The 12405-nt window shown below is 43.2% G+C and overlaps 1 protein-coding gene across 2 annotated transcripts in view; it reads left to right on the top strand.

Moving 5' to 3' along the window:
• CHCHD3 (coiled-coil-helix-coiled-coil-helix domain containing 3) overlaps positions 1–12405 on the top strand; it is a 164494-nt gene that overhangs the window by 88166 nt on the left and 63923 nt on the right. For both annotated transcript variants that reach the window (XM_065672742.1, XM_065672693.1), the window contains exon 5: positions 12004–12087. In XM_065672742.1, coding sequence (XP_065528814.1) covers positions 12004–12087 — 84 coding nt within the window. The remainder of the gene's footprint in view (positions 1–12003; positions 12088–12405) is intronic.

The following is a 12405-nucleotide window of genomic DNA, read 5'->3' as shown; positions in this document are numbered from 1 at the left end:
AGAGCTTGCACCAGCTACTGGTAAACCCAGGACACATACATTGTCTGCCTCCTACTATGTTTATAAGTTTGGGGTTTTTTAGTTGCTTAGTCCCAAATAACTGTTACAGTCAAATAAATACCATCTGAACTGGACAGAGATTAAAAAAAGTAAAATATAAATCATTTTAATCTGTTTTTTCCAGCATAGTCTTTACGAAAATGAAGCGTTTATCTCCTTCTTGTATGAAGTCTGCTTTTCCCATCAATTTTAGGTATATTCGCTGTGCTTAGAATATTAGTTATTCCAGTTAGAATAATACAAACGCCAGCAGAGCTTGAAGTATAATTATGTTAAACACTGCACAGATGTGTAGCGAGTTCCAGGCTCTGCCCTAGAGACTCTGCAATCAAATGAGAAGAGAAATAAAAGTGCAATGAATGGAAGTTGGACACAGAAATTCAATGACACATGCTATAGGTTGATATAAAAGGGAGATGCTCACCGGTAATCAATACATAAATCAATCCCCGCTCCTTCCAGAGCTACTCTATTCAAGGCAGTAATTCTCTTGTGGGTTTATTTCACTATTAGTTGCTAAAACTTTAAAGCCGATTCTGAAAGACTAGCATTGTAGATTGCTAATTAAAATAGAAGGAACATTCAGTGTGTTGGATCCGCCTTCCTGCTGTTTTCCCTCACTTTCCCAAGGCTTTGCTTGCTAGCTTTGCTCCATCTTAGTTTGTATTTAGTAATTTAATCTGGTATAGTAACTTTTCTTCTCGCATAGGGGTCTCACAGTGAAGTACTTCAGAGATACAATGGAAAGAACTACGTAACTGTCCTATTATTTGCTTGAATTGAGTTTTTAAAATACTACAAGGAATAAAAAGAGATAAAAAGCAATTACTTATTCACTGGGATAAATTCTGTATAGCCTTGATATAGATGGCATACCAATTAGCTATAAATGCTTTCTTTATCGTGTGGATCTTTTATGTATCTTGATGGCAAAAGGTGTTTTGTGAAAGCTGTAGTGTTCCCCCCACTGACCAAACCGATGCTCCCTTGACAAGCTGGGGTTAAATACCTCTGTATTTCACTGTGGAGTCATATTCCCCTTTTAAGAGATCAGCTTGTTTCTCAGTTACAACTTTTGTCTTAAATCATAGAATCATGGAATGGTTTGGGTTGGAAAGGACCTTAAAGTTCATCCATTTCCAACCCCCTGCCACGGGCAGGGACCCCTTCCACTGGAGCAGCTTGCTCCAAGCCCCTGTGTCCAACCTGGCCTTGAGCACTGCCAGGGATGGGGCAGCCACAGCTTCTCTGGGCACCCTGTGCCAGCGCCTCAGCACCCTCACAGGGAAGAGCTTCTGCCTTATCTCCAACCTGAACTTCCCCTGTTTCAGTTTGAACCCATCACCCCTTGTCCTATCACTACAGTCCCTGATGAATTACCTACTAGTAGCAGTATTATCAACCCAATTAGGAAAAACTCTGTTTTGGAATAGTGCTAAGCAGTATGGCTGCATTATTTGAGACAGAATCAATGAATTTTGGTGGTTTATTTATTACTACAGAGTTCAGTTTAACAGGATTTAATTTCCAAAATACAGATAGTCTATTGTTTTAAAGATATTTTTAAGTTAATGCTTTTTTAAACATCCGAGGTCCTGCTCATAATGTATCTTTCACATTGAGAAACACCTGATGTAGCTACGAGTGATTCAGTTCTGCGTCTTAAGCAGAAATCAATAACTTGAATAGCTGAGAAGAAATAAATGTGTTCTTATTTTGTATTCAGAAGTGGATTTACCTACTTGGGCATCATAATTTTTTGCCTTTAGTGGAAATTGGTTACCAGGATAACAGACTTGAGCAGCCAGTTCCAATGATGCAGCTTCTGTTCAAAGGAGATTATATCAATTCATATGTAGTTTTGATCATTTAATACAAGAAGCAGGATATAATGGAAAATAACTGGAGAACATGTGGTCCCTGATGCTACTAGACTCTAATAAACCCAGGATACAGTCAGTTTTCTATAGGATTTCAGATGAGATTGACTTTGAAGTGGGCTTCAATGAGATGTTGAGTTTTCATTGCTTGTATTAATGCAGCATCTGTAATAATTATTTCCCTGCTTATCTTCAATCTACTGAATCTTCAGTTCACAAGGCAGAAGTACTAAGTTGTGGCTTTTAGAATGTAATAATATAATATCAAAGTGACAAGTGATGCTGGATTCTTGAAGCAAGAATAAAGATTCTTAGATGGAAAGCTTTTCTCTGCTCTGAATATTTAGGTAATAGGCAACTGAGGTACGAGTTTCTGCTCATTAACTTGTTTTTTTGACTTTGGTGGTGAACTGGAGTGAGAACACCTTCTGGAAGGGTGGTATTTCCTATTCTCCTTTGGTATACGTGATGTATTGTTTTAAAGTACATCACCTATTGGCTCATAGTGCTTAATAGTACATTTTATTTATCTTTCTGTTGTTCATTTCGTCCAGGAAATCCATAATACTTCTGTAATGTTGTTGTTAGTGAGCTGGGCTGGTTCAGCCCGGAGAAGAGAAGGCTCCTTAAAGGGAAGCCTTGGAACAGCTCCAGTGTCTAAAGCGGCTACAAGAAACCTGGAGAGGAGCTTTGGACAAGGGCCTGTAGGGACAGGCCAAGGGGAATGGCTTTAACCTGCCCGAGGGGAGACTGAGATGAGCTCTTAGGCAGAAGCTCTTCCCTGTGAGGGTGCTGAGGCGCTGGCACAGGGTGCCCAGAGAAGCTGTGGCTGCCCCATCCCTGGCAGTGCTCAAGGCCAGGTTGGACACAGGGGCTTGGAGCAAGCTGCTCTAGGGGAAGGTGTCCCTGCCCATGGCAGGGGTTGGAACTGGATGAGCTGTAAGGCCCCTTCCAACCCAAACCAGTCTGGGGTTCTGTGAATTCTGAACACAATAAAAAAGAACAGAAATATTCATAACTTACTATGGTAATGGTATAGCAACAAAGCTGAAGTTGAACATCGTCCTAAGTCTTTACCAGCAGTTATTTTTCCTCACTTCTACAGGATAATAGTTCTCTTGCTCCATTTCTATATAAAGCAATCCACTTTGGCTCACACAGAGCAGTCTATGCTTCTTTAAGATAAGTGCAAAACTGTACATATTTGACATCTGACTGAAACATCAGACGCTGTCAGAAATGGTTATAGACATTATTTGAATTGCTGCAAATACCTGGCAGCAGTACAGATAGTCTATAAAATGTTTGATCTTGTTGGACTGTGTTAGTTAAACGAAAAGCATGTACACGCTTTCGAAAAGAAGTCATGCCTGCCTTTTATTCCCCTTGACATGCATGTATGCAACACAGATTTGTTTAGCATCTCTTTTATACTTTGAACTATGGTTGCATGCAAACACGAGGCTTTTCTGCGTCTTGCTAATAATGTGGTAGTCAAGAGTGTACTTTAATTCTTTAATTTTTTTTCAAGAAACTAAAATCTTCAGAATCTGTTGATTTCAGAGTGCACAAACCAGATGGTTCACCCCGTGAGGAGCAAAGTTTGGTTCTAAGTGCAGCTTTTCTGTAGCGCTCATGTTGCTCATTTTGGAGTAGGTTGGTACAATTCCCTGATCTTTCTGAGCCTTGTTTTGAGGGTAGGATCATAAAATAAATGCGGGTGGAAGAAGCCTGGATCCCCCTAAAGTGATGATGTGATCATATCAAGTGATTATATCAAGGGGGAATGAATGGCTTGAACCTGCCAGAGGGGAGACTGAGATGAGCTCTTAGGCAGAAGCTCTTCCCTGTGAGGGTGCTGAGGCGCTGGCACAGGGTGCCCAGAGAAGCTGTGGCTGCCCCATCCCTGGCAGTGTTCAAGGCCAGGTTGGACGCAGGGGCTTGGAGCAAGCTGCTCTAGTGGAAGGTGTCTCTGCCCATGGCAGGGGTTGGAGCTGGATGAACTTTAAGGTCCCTTCCAGGCCAAACCATTCTGGGATTCTGTGAGTTCTTGATTTCGGTTGCATTATTCCTCTGGCTTACATTGGAAATTGAATCCATAACTTTCTTGTCTGACACAATCTACATTTGTTTTTTGTTTCTTTGGTCTATAACTGGGTTTAATACATGAAGCTCGGTGTCACAGGTTCTGTACAGAGTGGATCCTAACTTGTCATTAATGCAGTTCTTAATCTCTCTCTATTAGCCCTCTCTCATGTGATCTTTATCTGCACTACTTATTCTTTTAGGGCTTCATTATTTTTAGACAACGTCCTGTAGCACATTTGTGGGTAATTACAAAGCTTGGTTTAATTACACTTGTCAAGGGATATATTTTATGATGCATTATTGTTGCTGCTGTTTCTAATTCAAAACTATTCTCTACCTTTACAAGTGGAAATGAACACAGGGCTTTTTTAAGTGATGTGTCTGGATCATTTTCTGTGGTTAGGAGTGATTTTGTGAATAGCAATAGCTTCAAAGGGAAATTATTAGAGGGGGAAGGGAGAAGCATATGTTCCTAGGAATATCCATAAGTTACTCCTGGTGCTCATTCAGAGCGACGTGTGTATTTCTGTGTTGAAATAGAAGATTGGCAGTTTAAATGCTTCAATTGAGCATATATTAAATTTAGAAATTGATGATATTTATTGGGGACACTATATGCAGTGAATGAACATTGTAGTTTTGCTGACCTTAATAAGGTACACGATAAGAAACGATTTAAATCTGATTTTATCAGTGTGCAGACATGAATGCATGAGGCTATATGTGATGGGTGAATGTCGTCCACTGCAAAAGGGTTTCTGGGCAGAGCTATTTACAGGACATCAAATGCTGTATAACTGCTTCACAACTGACAGTCAGTGTCTGTAGCTGAGTGACATCAGTGTCAAGGAGCTCGTGGATTCACACCCTGCTTTAACCTATAGATAAATTCATCCAGCAAACCTCCAGTGGGGAAATGAATGTAAAATCTCCAGCAGCAAAATGGTGTGTTGTGAAATGAGTGGTTTAAGGTGGCTCAAAGAATGGTCAGCAAAGATCTTAGCAAGGGCAGTTTTAATATGGTTTATAAAGGCACAACTTAGCAGGATTTGTTGGTATGGTTCACTCATTTATTACCTGAATCACAGAATCAAGACTGGTTTGGGTTGGAAGGGACCTTAAAGCTCATCCAGTTCCAACCCCTGCCACGGGCAGGAACACCTTCCACTGGAACAGCTTGCTCCAAGCCCCTGTGTCCAACCTGGCCTTGAGCACTGCCAGGGATGGGGCAGCCACAGCTTCTCTGGGCACCCTGTGCCAGCGCCTCAGCACCCTCATAGTGAACAATGGATGAAGCATACAGTAGAAAATGGTGAAAGATCACTTTTTGAGGTGTGCTCTCTTGTAGTAGTGGTACATCACAGTTCTCCTGTGAAGTGGCTGTGCTGCCGGCGCTGCTGAAGGCCAGCTCTCCTCTGCCACCTTCTTTTGCCTATAAATCCATTAACCTTTTCTTCAGAGTACACAGGCCTGCCTGAGGGCCTGCAGATATTTCATGTGACCTTTCCCATGAGAAAAGCCCTCTTTGCTATAGTTAGCATTTCATTTGGCAAAACCCCTTAGTCTTGTAAACCCGTTGTGACAGGATGCTCTTGCAGCCCCCGGACCCGATGCCTGGCCTCACTCACAGCCTCAAATGTAGCCTGGAAGATGCATCCTTTCATTGTTCTGTGATGTTCTTGGTGGGGTGATGAGGAAATGACCATGACACAGCTTGGCAAGACCTAGGCAGGGCACTTTCAGATCGTTGATAATGATTTATAAGTTTAATGTAAGGCTGGAGACTGTATTTTGAAGCAAATTAGTCTTTTTTTGCCAGCAAAATGCAAACTGGAGCCACATCAGTGGTGTTCTGCTGTAAATTTGGTGGATGTTAATGGCTTTAGAGCTTGGCAGCTGTAAACCTGGGACTGCCAAGTGCTTCAAGAGCTGGTTTTGAAACCTGCCCACAAACTTCTCCTGAACTGCCTGATAATGGTTTATCCCCTGTAGCTCCTTATTCAGCGTACGTTTTCAGACAGCTGCTTATTTGCTCTGTTCTACCTTAGCAAGGACAAAATGAATCACAGAGTCATTAGGGTTGGAAGGGCCCTCTGGAGATCATCCAGAGCAGCCCCTTGCCAAGGCAGGGCCACCCAGAGCAGGGTCACAGAGGGATATATCCAGGCAGGCTTTGAATGTCTCCAGAGAGACTTCACAACTCCCCTGGGCAGCCCGTGCCAGTGCTCGGACACCTGCAGTGTAAAGAAGTTCTTCCTCATGTTGAGGTGAAGCTTTTTGTGTTTTAGTTTATGGCCACTGCTCCTCATCATGTCACCGGGCACCACTGGAAAGAGTCTGGCACCAGCCTCCTCCCACCTGCCTTTGAGATACTGATCTGCACTGATGAGATCCCCTCTCAGTCTGCTCTTCTCTAAACAGGCCCAGTTCCTGCAACCTCTCCTCATAAGAAAGATGCTTCAGACCCCTGATCATTTTTGTAGCCTCCACTGGAGCCTCTTCAGCAGCTCCTTGTCTCTGTTGTCCCGAGGAGCCCAGAACTGGACACAGTGCTTCAGATGTGGTCTCACCAGGGCTGAGTAGAGGGTGAGGATCACCTCCCTGGACCTGCTGCCATGCTCCTCCTGATGCACCCCAGGATACTCTTGTCCCTCGTGGCCCCAGGGACACACTGCCAGCTCATAATCAGCTGATGTGTACCTGCTGTATCCAGCATGAGAAGGGTTTGGCTTGGCACATATCCTGGGCTGCATCAAAAGGAGCGTGACCAGCAGGGCGAAGGAGGTGATCCTGCCCCTCTACTCTGCTCTTGTGAGACCTCACCTGGAGCACTGTGTGCAGTTCTGGTGTCCTCAACATAAAAAGGAGATGGAACTGCTGGAACAAGTCCAGAGGAGGCCACGAGGATGATCAGGGGCTGGAGCACCTCCCGTATGAAGACAGGCTGAGGAAGTTGGGGCTGTTCAGCCTGGAGAAGAGAAGGCTGCGTGGGGACCTCATAGCAGCCTTCCAGTGTCTGAAGGGGGCCTATAGGGATGCTGGGGAGGGACTCTTCGTCAGGGACTGTAGTGACAGGACAAGGGGTAATGGGTTCAAACTTAAACAGGGGAAGTTTAGATTGGATACAAGGAGGAAATTCTTTCCTGTTAGGGTGGTGAGGCACTGGAATGGGTTGCCCAGGGAGGTTGTGAGTGCTCCATCCCTGGCAGTGTTCAAGGCCAGGTTGGATGAAGCCTTGTGTGGGATGGTTTAGTGTGAGGTGTCCCTGCCTATGGCTGGGGGGGTTTGAACTGGATGATCTTGAGGTCCTTTCCAACCCTGACTGTTCTGTGATTCTAAGTATCCCTGCTGCAGTGTGTGTGGCAATGTAGACACCCACTTCTCCAGTGATGGAAACTCATCCCAGTGCTGTGCTAAATCCAGGCACTCCTTTTGAAAATGAAACCCTAGGTTGGCCTTTAGACCTCAGCCCAGCATCCCACTGACTCTGAAACAGCCATATTTAATATTGGTGAGCTGCTTTTGGGTTCTCACTTTGAGTACTCATGGGAAGATGGGCTGCCTCTCAAAGGTGACATTTGGCAGCTCTTTTCTAAACAGCACCCAAGCAGACACTTTATTTGTTAGAGTTACTTTGTGAAGAAGCAATGAAACTGGTCCAATAACTCATTTACACCTCAAGTGCAGCATTCAGCTAATTGAATACACGGCTACTGTTAATTATTCTGTTACAGCTAATTGATATTCACTGGGCTAATGTTGCTGTGGCCCCACAAATATACTATTACCTTACAGGGTTTTATTTCTGCAGTGAATTCTCTTCCGTTGGCATATTTATATTGTCTCCTGTATAGATGAATAATCCTCTATTTACTATATCTTTTTAAACTTTGCTGTGGCTGCATTACTGCACAGATGCCAGGGTTGTAGCTATAGGGAAGCTTTTTATTTTCTGGATTTCTTACTGGTCTGCCAAATCTTCCGATTCCTTTCACAATATAGGGAATGAGACCATTGGATAAATGTATTGTTTAGTATTCTTATAGTCTAATATTTCTACTTTATCAGTGGTATAAAAGCTTTGATAGGATCAGGGCAATAGACAGCATGACTGTAATTCACTTCTTGGCCTCCATATCTTTAGTACACTAAAATCCATCTGTTTTGATCACTAGATATTATGGGGGTCAGGCAACCAAACCCAAATATCAACCCAAAAAGCTAACAGTTTCCAGAATAAACCAAACTTTCCAGGGCAGTTAACACCAGATGGGTGTTATTTGCATTCTCCTACTCATACTGTCTTTTATAGGTATAAATTGAGAAGAGAAGCTGCGTGGAGACCTTAGAGCAGCTTCCAGTGTCCGAAAGGGACCTCCAAAGGAGCTGGAGAGGGGCTCTTCATCAGGGACTGTAGCAATCGGAGAAGGGATGATGGGTTCAAGCTGAAACAGGGGAGATTTAAGTTGGATATGAGGCAGAAGCTCTTCCCTATGAGGGTGCTGAGGCGCTGGCACAGGGTGCCCAGAGAAGCTGTGGCTGCCCCATCCCTGGCAGTGCTCAAGGCCAGGTTGGACACAGGGGCTTGGAGCAAGCTGCTCTAGTGGAAGGGGTCCCTGCCCGTGGCAGGGGCTGGAACTGCATGAGCTTTAAGGTCCCTTCCTACACAAACCACTTGATGATTCTATGATATGATTTGGTCAGGAAGAAAGACACAGATGAGAAGAATTCAAACTCAACTGGACTCAGGGGAGAGGATGTGTTTCATCTCCTCCCTCATTAGCGTGCCCTTGATCTGTTGTGTTTAGACATCCTGAAAATTTCTGCCCTTGTGAATCACCAGTAATAGGGCGAGTGAATTAAGTCGTGATGCCCTTGCATGGGTTTTATTCTATCTTACTGTCTTTCAAAGCCAGTTTTGCTGCTTGGTTTCAGGGCATCAATAGAATCATGTGAAACACTATTGAATTGTAAGAACTAAAACTTAACTAAGTTCTCTTGAGTGTTATGGAACATTAATTGCACATTTTCTTTGTCCATGCCCTATTTAACTGCATTTGCACAAAAGGAATATTCTTGAGTTTGCAAATATTTTGGGGCTCATGAAGTAGTTAAGCATCAAATATTCATGTATGGATAACTATGGCAATGCATTGAAGTAGTGCTTTACCTGTTTGGGAGAGGATGGTTTTGGGGAAGGACAATCTGCAATGATTTTCCAGCTGTTTCTGTAACCATCAGCTTTGGGAGGTCATACAGGGATTATCTAGAAGAAGCCAAACCGTGTTCAATCCAAAGCGTCGTATTAGGCTGCGGAACATTTAGTTTAATCAGCTTTGTAAAAACCTGTAATTAGTGAATAAAGGCTCATTTAAATGGTGCTGAAGAGGGTTGTAGCGTGTGCTTCATTGCGCTATACTGAACATGGGGTGGTTGGCAGAGGAGAAGGTTCACCTAAGTAGCATTAAAACTTGGCTTTGTGCTTTTTTGGATGAGCAGGGGAATTGGGGGGGAATTAGTATTAAAAAAGAACAACTTCCAAGTAGTTTTCAGCAATGTGTTGTATCAGAGAGATGTTTGATGCATTATGTATTCTCCATTCTTTCTATTCACCATTATATAATAAATTTAATTGGACACTTTGATATTTTTTTTACATGCTTCAGGATATAGAAGCAAAGGTAAGTAGTAAAGCAAAGAACAACCAAAAATCCAGGGTTTTGATTTTATTCCTTTGCTGTTTACCAAAAACCCCTTCAAAACCAAACCCCACCTCCTAATCTTGACAAAGAGAATCAAGTCTTCTATCTCTGGAATCACAGCACAGTATGCTGTGTGATTTTTCTGATGTGCTTCTACAACCTGGATCTGTGGTAGCAAAAGTACAACAGCTTAGCATTTTACATGATAGAATCATAGAATGGTTTTGATTGGAAAGGACCTTAAGATCATCCAGTTCCAACCCCCTGCCATGGGCAGGGACACCTCACACTAAACCATCCCACACAAGATCTTGTCCAGCCTGGCCTTGAACACTGCCAGGGATGGAGCATTCACAACCTCCCTGGGCAACCCATTCCAGTGCCTCAGCACCCTAACAGGAAAGAATTTCCTCCTTATATCCAATCTAAACTTCCCTGTTTCAGCTTGAACCCATCACCCCTTGTCCTATCACTCCAGCCCCTGACGAAGAGTCCCTCCCCAGCATCCTTGTAGCCCCCTTCAGACACCGGAAGCTGCTCTGAGGTCTCCATGCAGCTTCTCTTCTCCAGGCTCAACAGCCCCAACTTCCTCAGCCTGTCTCCATACGGGAGGTGCTCCAGTCCCCTGATCATCCTCGTGGCCTCGTCTGGACTTGCTCCAACAGTTCCATGTCCTTTTTATGTTGAGGACACCAGAACTGCACACAGTGCTGCAAGCGGCGTCTCACAAGAGTAGAGGGGCAGGATCACCTCCTTCAATGCTGCTAAAAGAGGAAGTTGGCTTTGTAGTCTCAGTATCTGTGTGAAAATAATATGTTAGAGGTAGATGACTTCTATTGAATAGGCAGTTGTGGTAATGACCACTGATAGTTAATTATTAGTCACTAAGGTAGTTTATTATTAAAACATTACAAGCCTGCAGTGAATTTGTGCTGATGATTTAAACATTAAATCCTCCATAGCTTGTTAAAAAACACTTGTCTAATATTTTCTCTGGACAACTCAGAGCTTTGTATGTATTCTGTGGGCATGTATGCTCTTTGAATGTGTTTTGTGATACTTAATGAGTCCCCTTAATAGTAGATATTGGTACGTACTACAGAAGAAAAGCCAAAAACCTGTCAACTTGCTCAGTACTGCTACAGGTAGTGTCCCTTAAATGAATACTTATATTAGTAGTCAAAAGATAGATGCTCAGAATTATTCTGTGTTATTTTAAGTTACTGGATATAGATTCATAGAATGGTTTGGGTTGGAAAGGACCTTAAGATCACCCAGTTCCAACCCCCCTGCCATGGGCAGGGACACCTCACCCTAGACCATGGCACCCAAGGCTCTGTCCAACCTGGCCTTGAGCACTGCCAGGGATGGAGCATTCACCACTTGTCTGGGCACCCTGTGCCAGCGCCTCAGCACCCTCACAGGGAAGAGCTTCTGCCTTATCTCCAACCTGAACTTCCCCTGTTTCAGTTTGAACCCATCACCCCTTGTCCTACCACTACAGTCTCTGATTAGGAGTCCCTCTCCAGCATCCTTGTAGGGCCACATAGGGATGATCCTATAGTAAAGGGTTTGTACTTGCTGAGTCAGATGCTTCAACTGATCTAGGAGCGACCAGAGGAAGGATTGCTGTTTCAAGAGGACATCAGAGTTTCAGATGTATGTTTTAGATCTGTTTTTGCCAATATGTAGGTATTTGGTTCTTCTCAAAGATTTATGTGTTTAGAATTAAGCACATACTAAATGCATTCCAGAGTTGGGGGTTTAAAGGAAAAACAGCCACAGCAAAGAAAATCTTTATAACCACTGCTTAGAAACAGGTGGATGCAAGTTCAGCTTTTCTCATGTCAAAAATGTCCACTTGTAACTTGTAACCAACTCAAGTTAAATATTCAAGCTCTACATATATTTGTTTTCAGTAGCTTGAGGAAGTTTCCCAAAGTTCAGGAGTGATCTGCAAAGTTAATTCCAATCAAACCCCAAATACTCAGCATGAGTGTGCTTGGTTCCATCTTCGTGACATTTCCAAATGCATTTGGACAAACTGTGGCACAGCTGTTGAGGGGAAGGAGAAAGCCCAGTACAATAGACAATCTCTCTCCATTTTCAATGCAGCAATCATCATCTTATTAATGTACTGCTTGGCAAAAGCTAATAGACTGCAGTTCTCAATCGTTCTTACATTCCTTACTGGTACAATTTATAGTGGATGTTTTGCTTTGCAAGAGAGGCTCTTTCTTGATCCAGCTTTATGGTTCTCTTTCTTTTTTTAGGCCAGGCAGCTGGAAGAGAAGGACAGAGAACTGAAGAAACACGATGCCTACTACAAAGAGCAGCTGGCTCGACTGGAGGAAAGGGTGAGCCTCTTCTCCCTTTTAATGAAGAGTTTTCTGTTCCTTTCTGCTGCTGACTTTCTGGTTATGTTTCACTGTTAAACAAGATGACTTTTCTAAGGAGATCAAGCTTAAAACTGTGCCAGAGGGGTTTGTTTCTGTATGAACTGCTTCTGCTTCTGGCTTAATATTGACAAGATTTAAAGATGGGAATATTGTTTTCTTTACTAAGTTCTCGCATTTGCAGTGTGATTTTATCTGTCATAGTAATTGCATGCAAAGACATGATCCGAACAAGGTAACTTTTGTAGCAGCACTAATGAAGAGCCAATGTAGGTGAAT

The sequence above is a fragment of the Lathamus discolor genome, chromosome 1 (genome assembly GCF_037157495.1).
Source record: "Lathamus discolor isolate bLatDis1 chromosome 1, bLatDis1.hap1, whole genome shotgun sequence".
Lineage (NCBI taxonomy): Eukaryota > Metazoa > Chordata > Aves > Psittaciformes > Psittacidae > Lathamus > Lathamus discolor.
The sequence above is the reverse complement of the archived record's forward strand: the minus strand, read 5'-3'. Positions and strand labels throughout refer to the sequence as shown.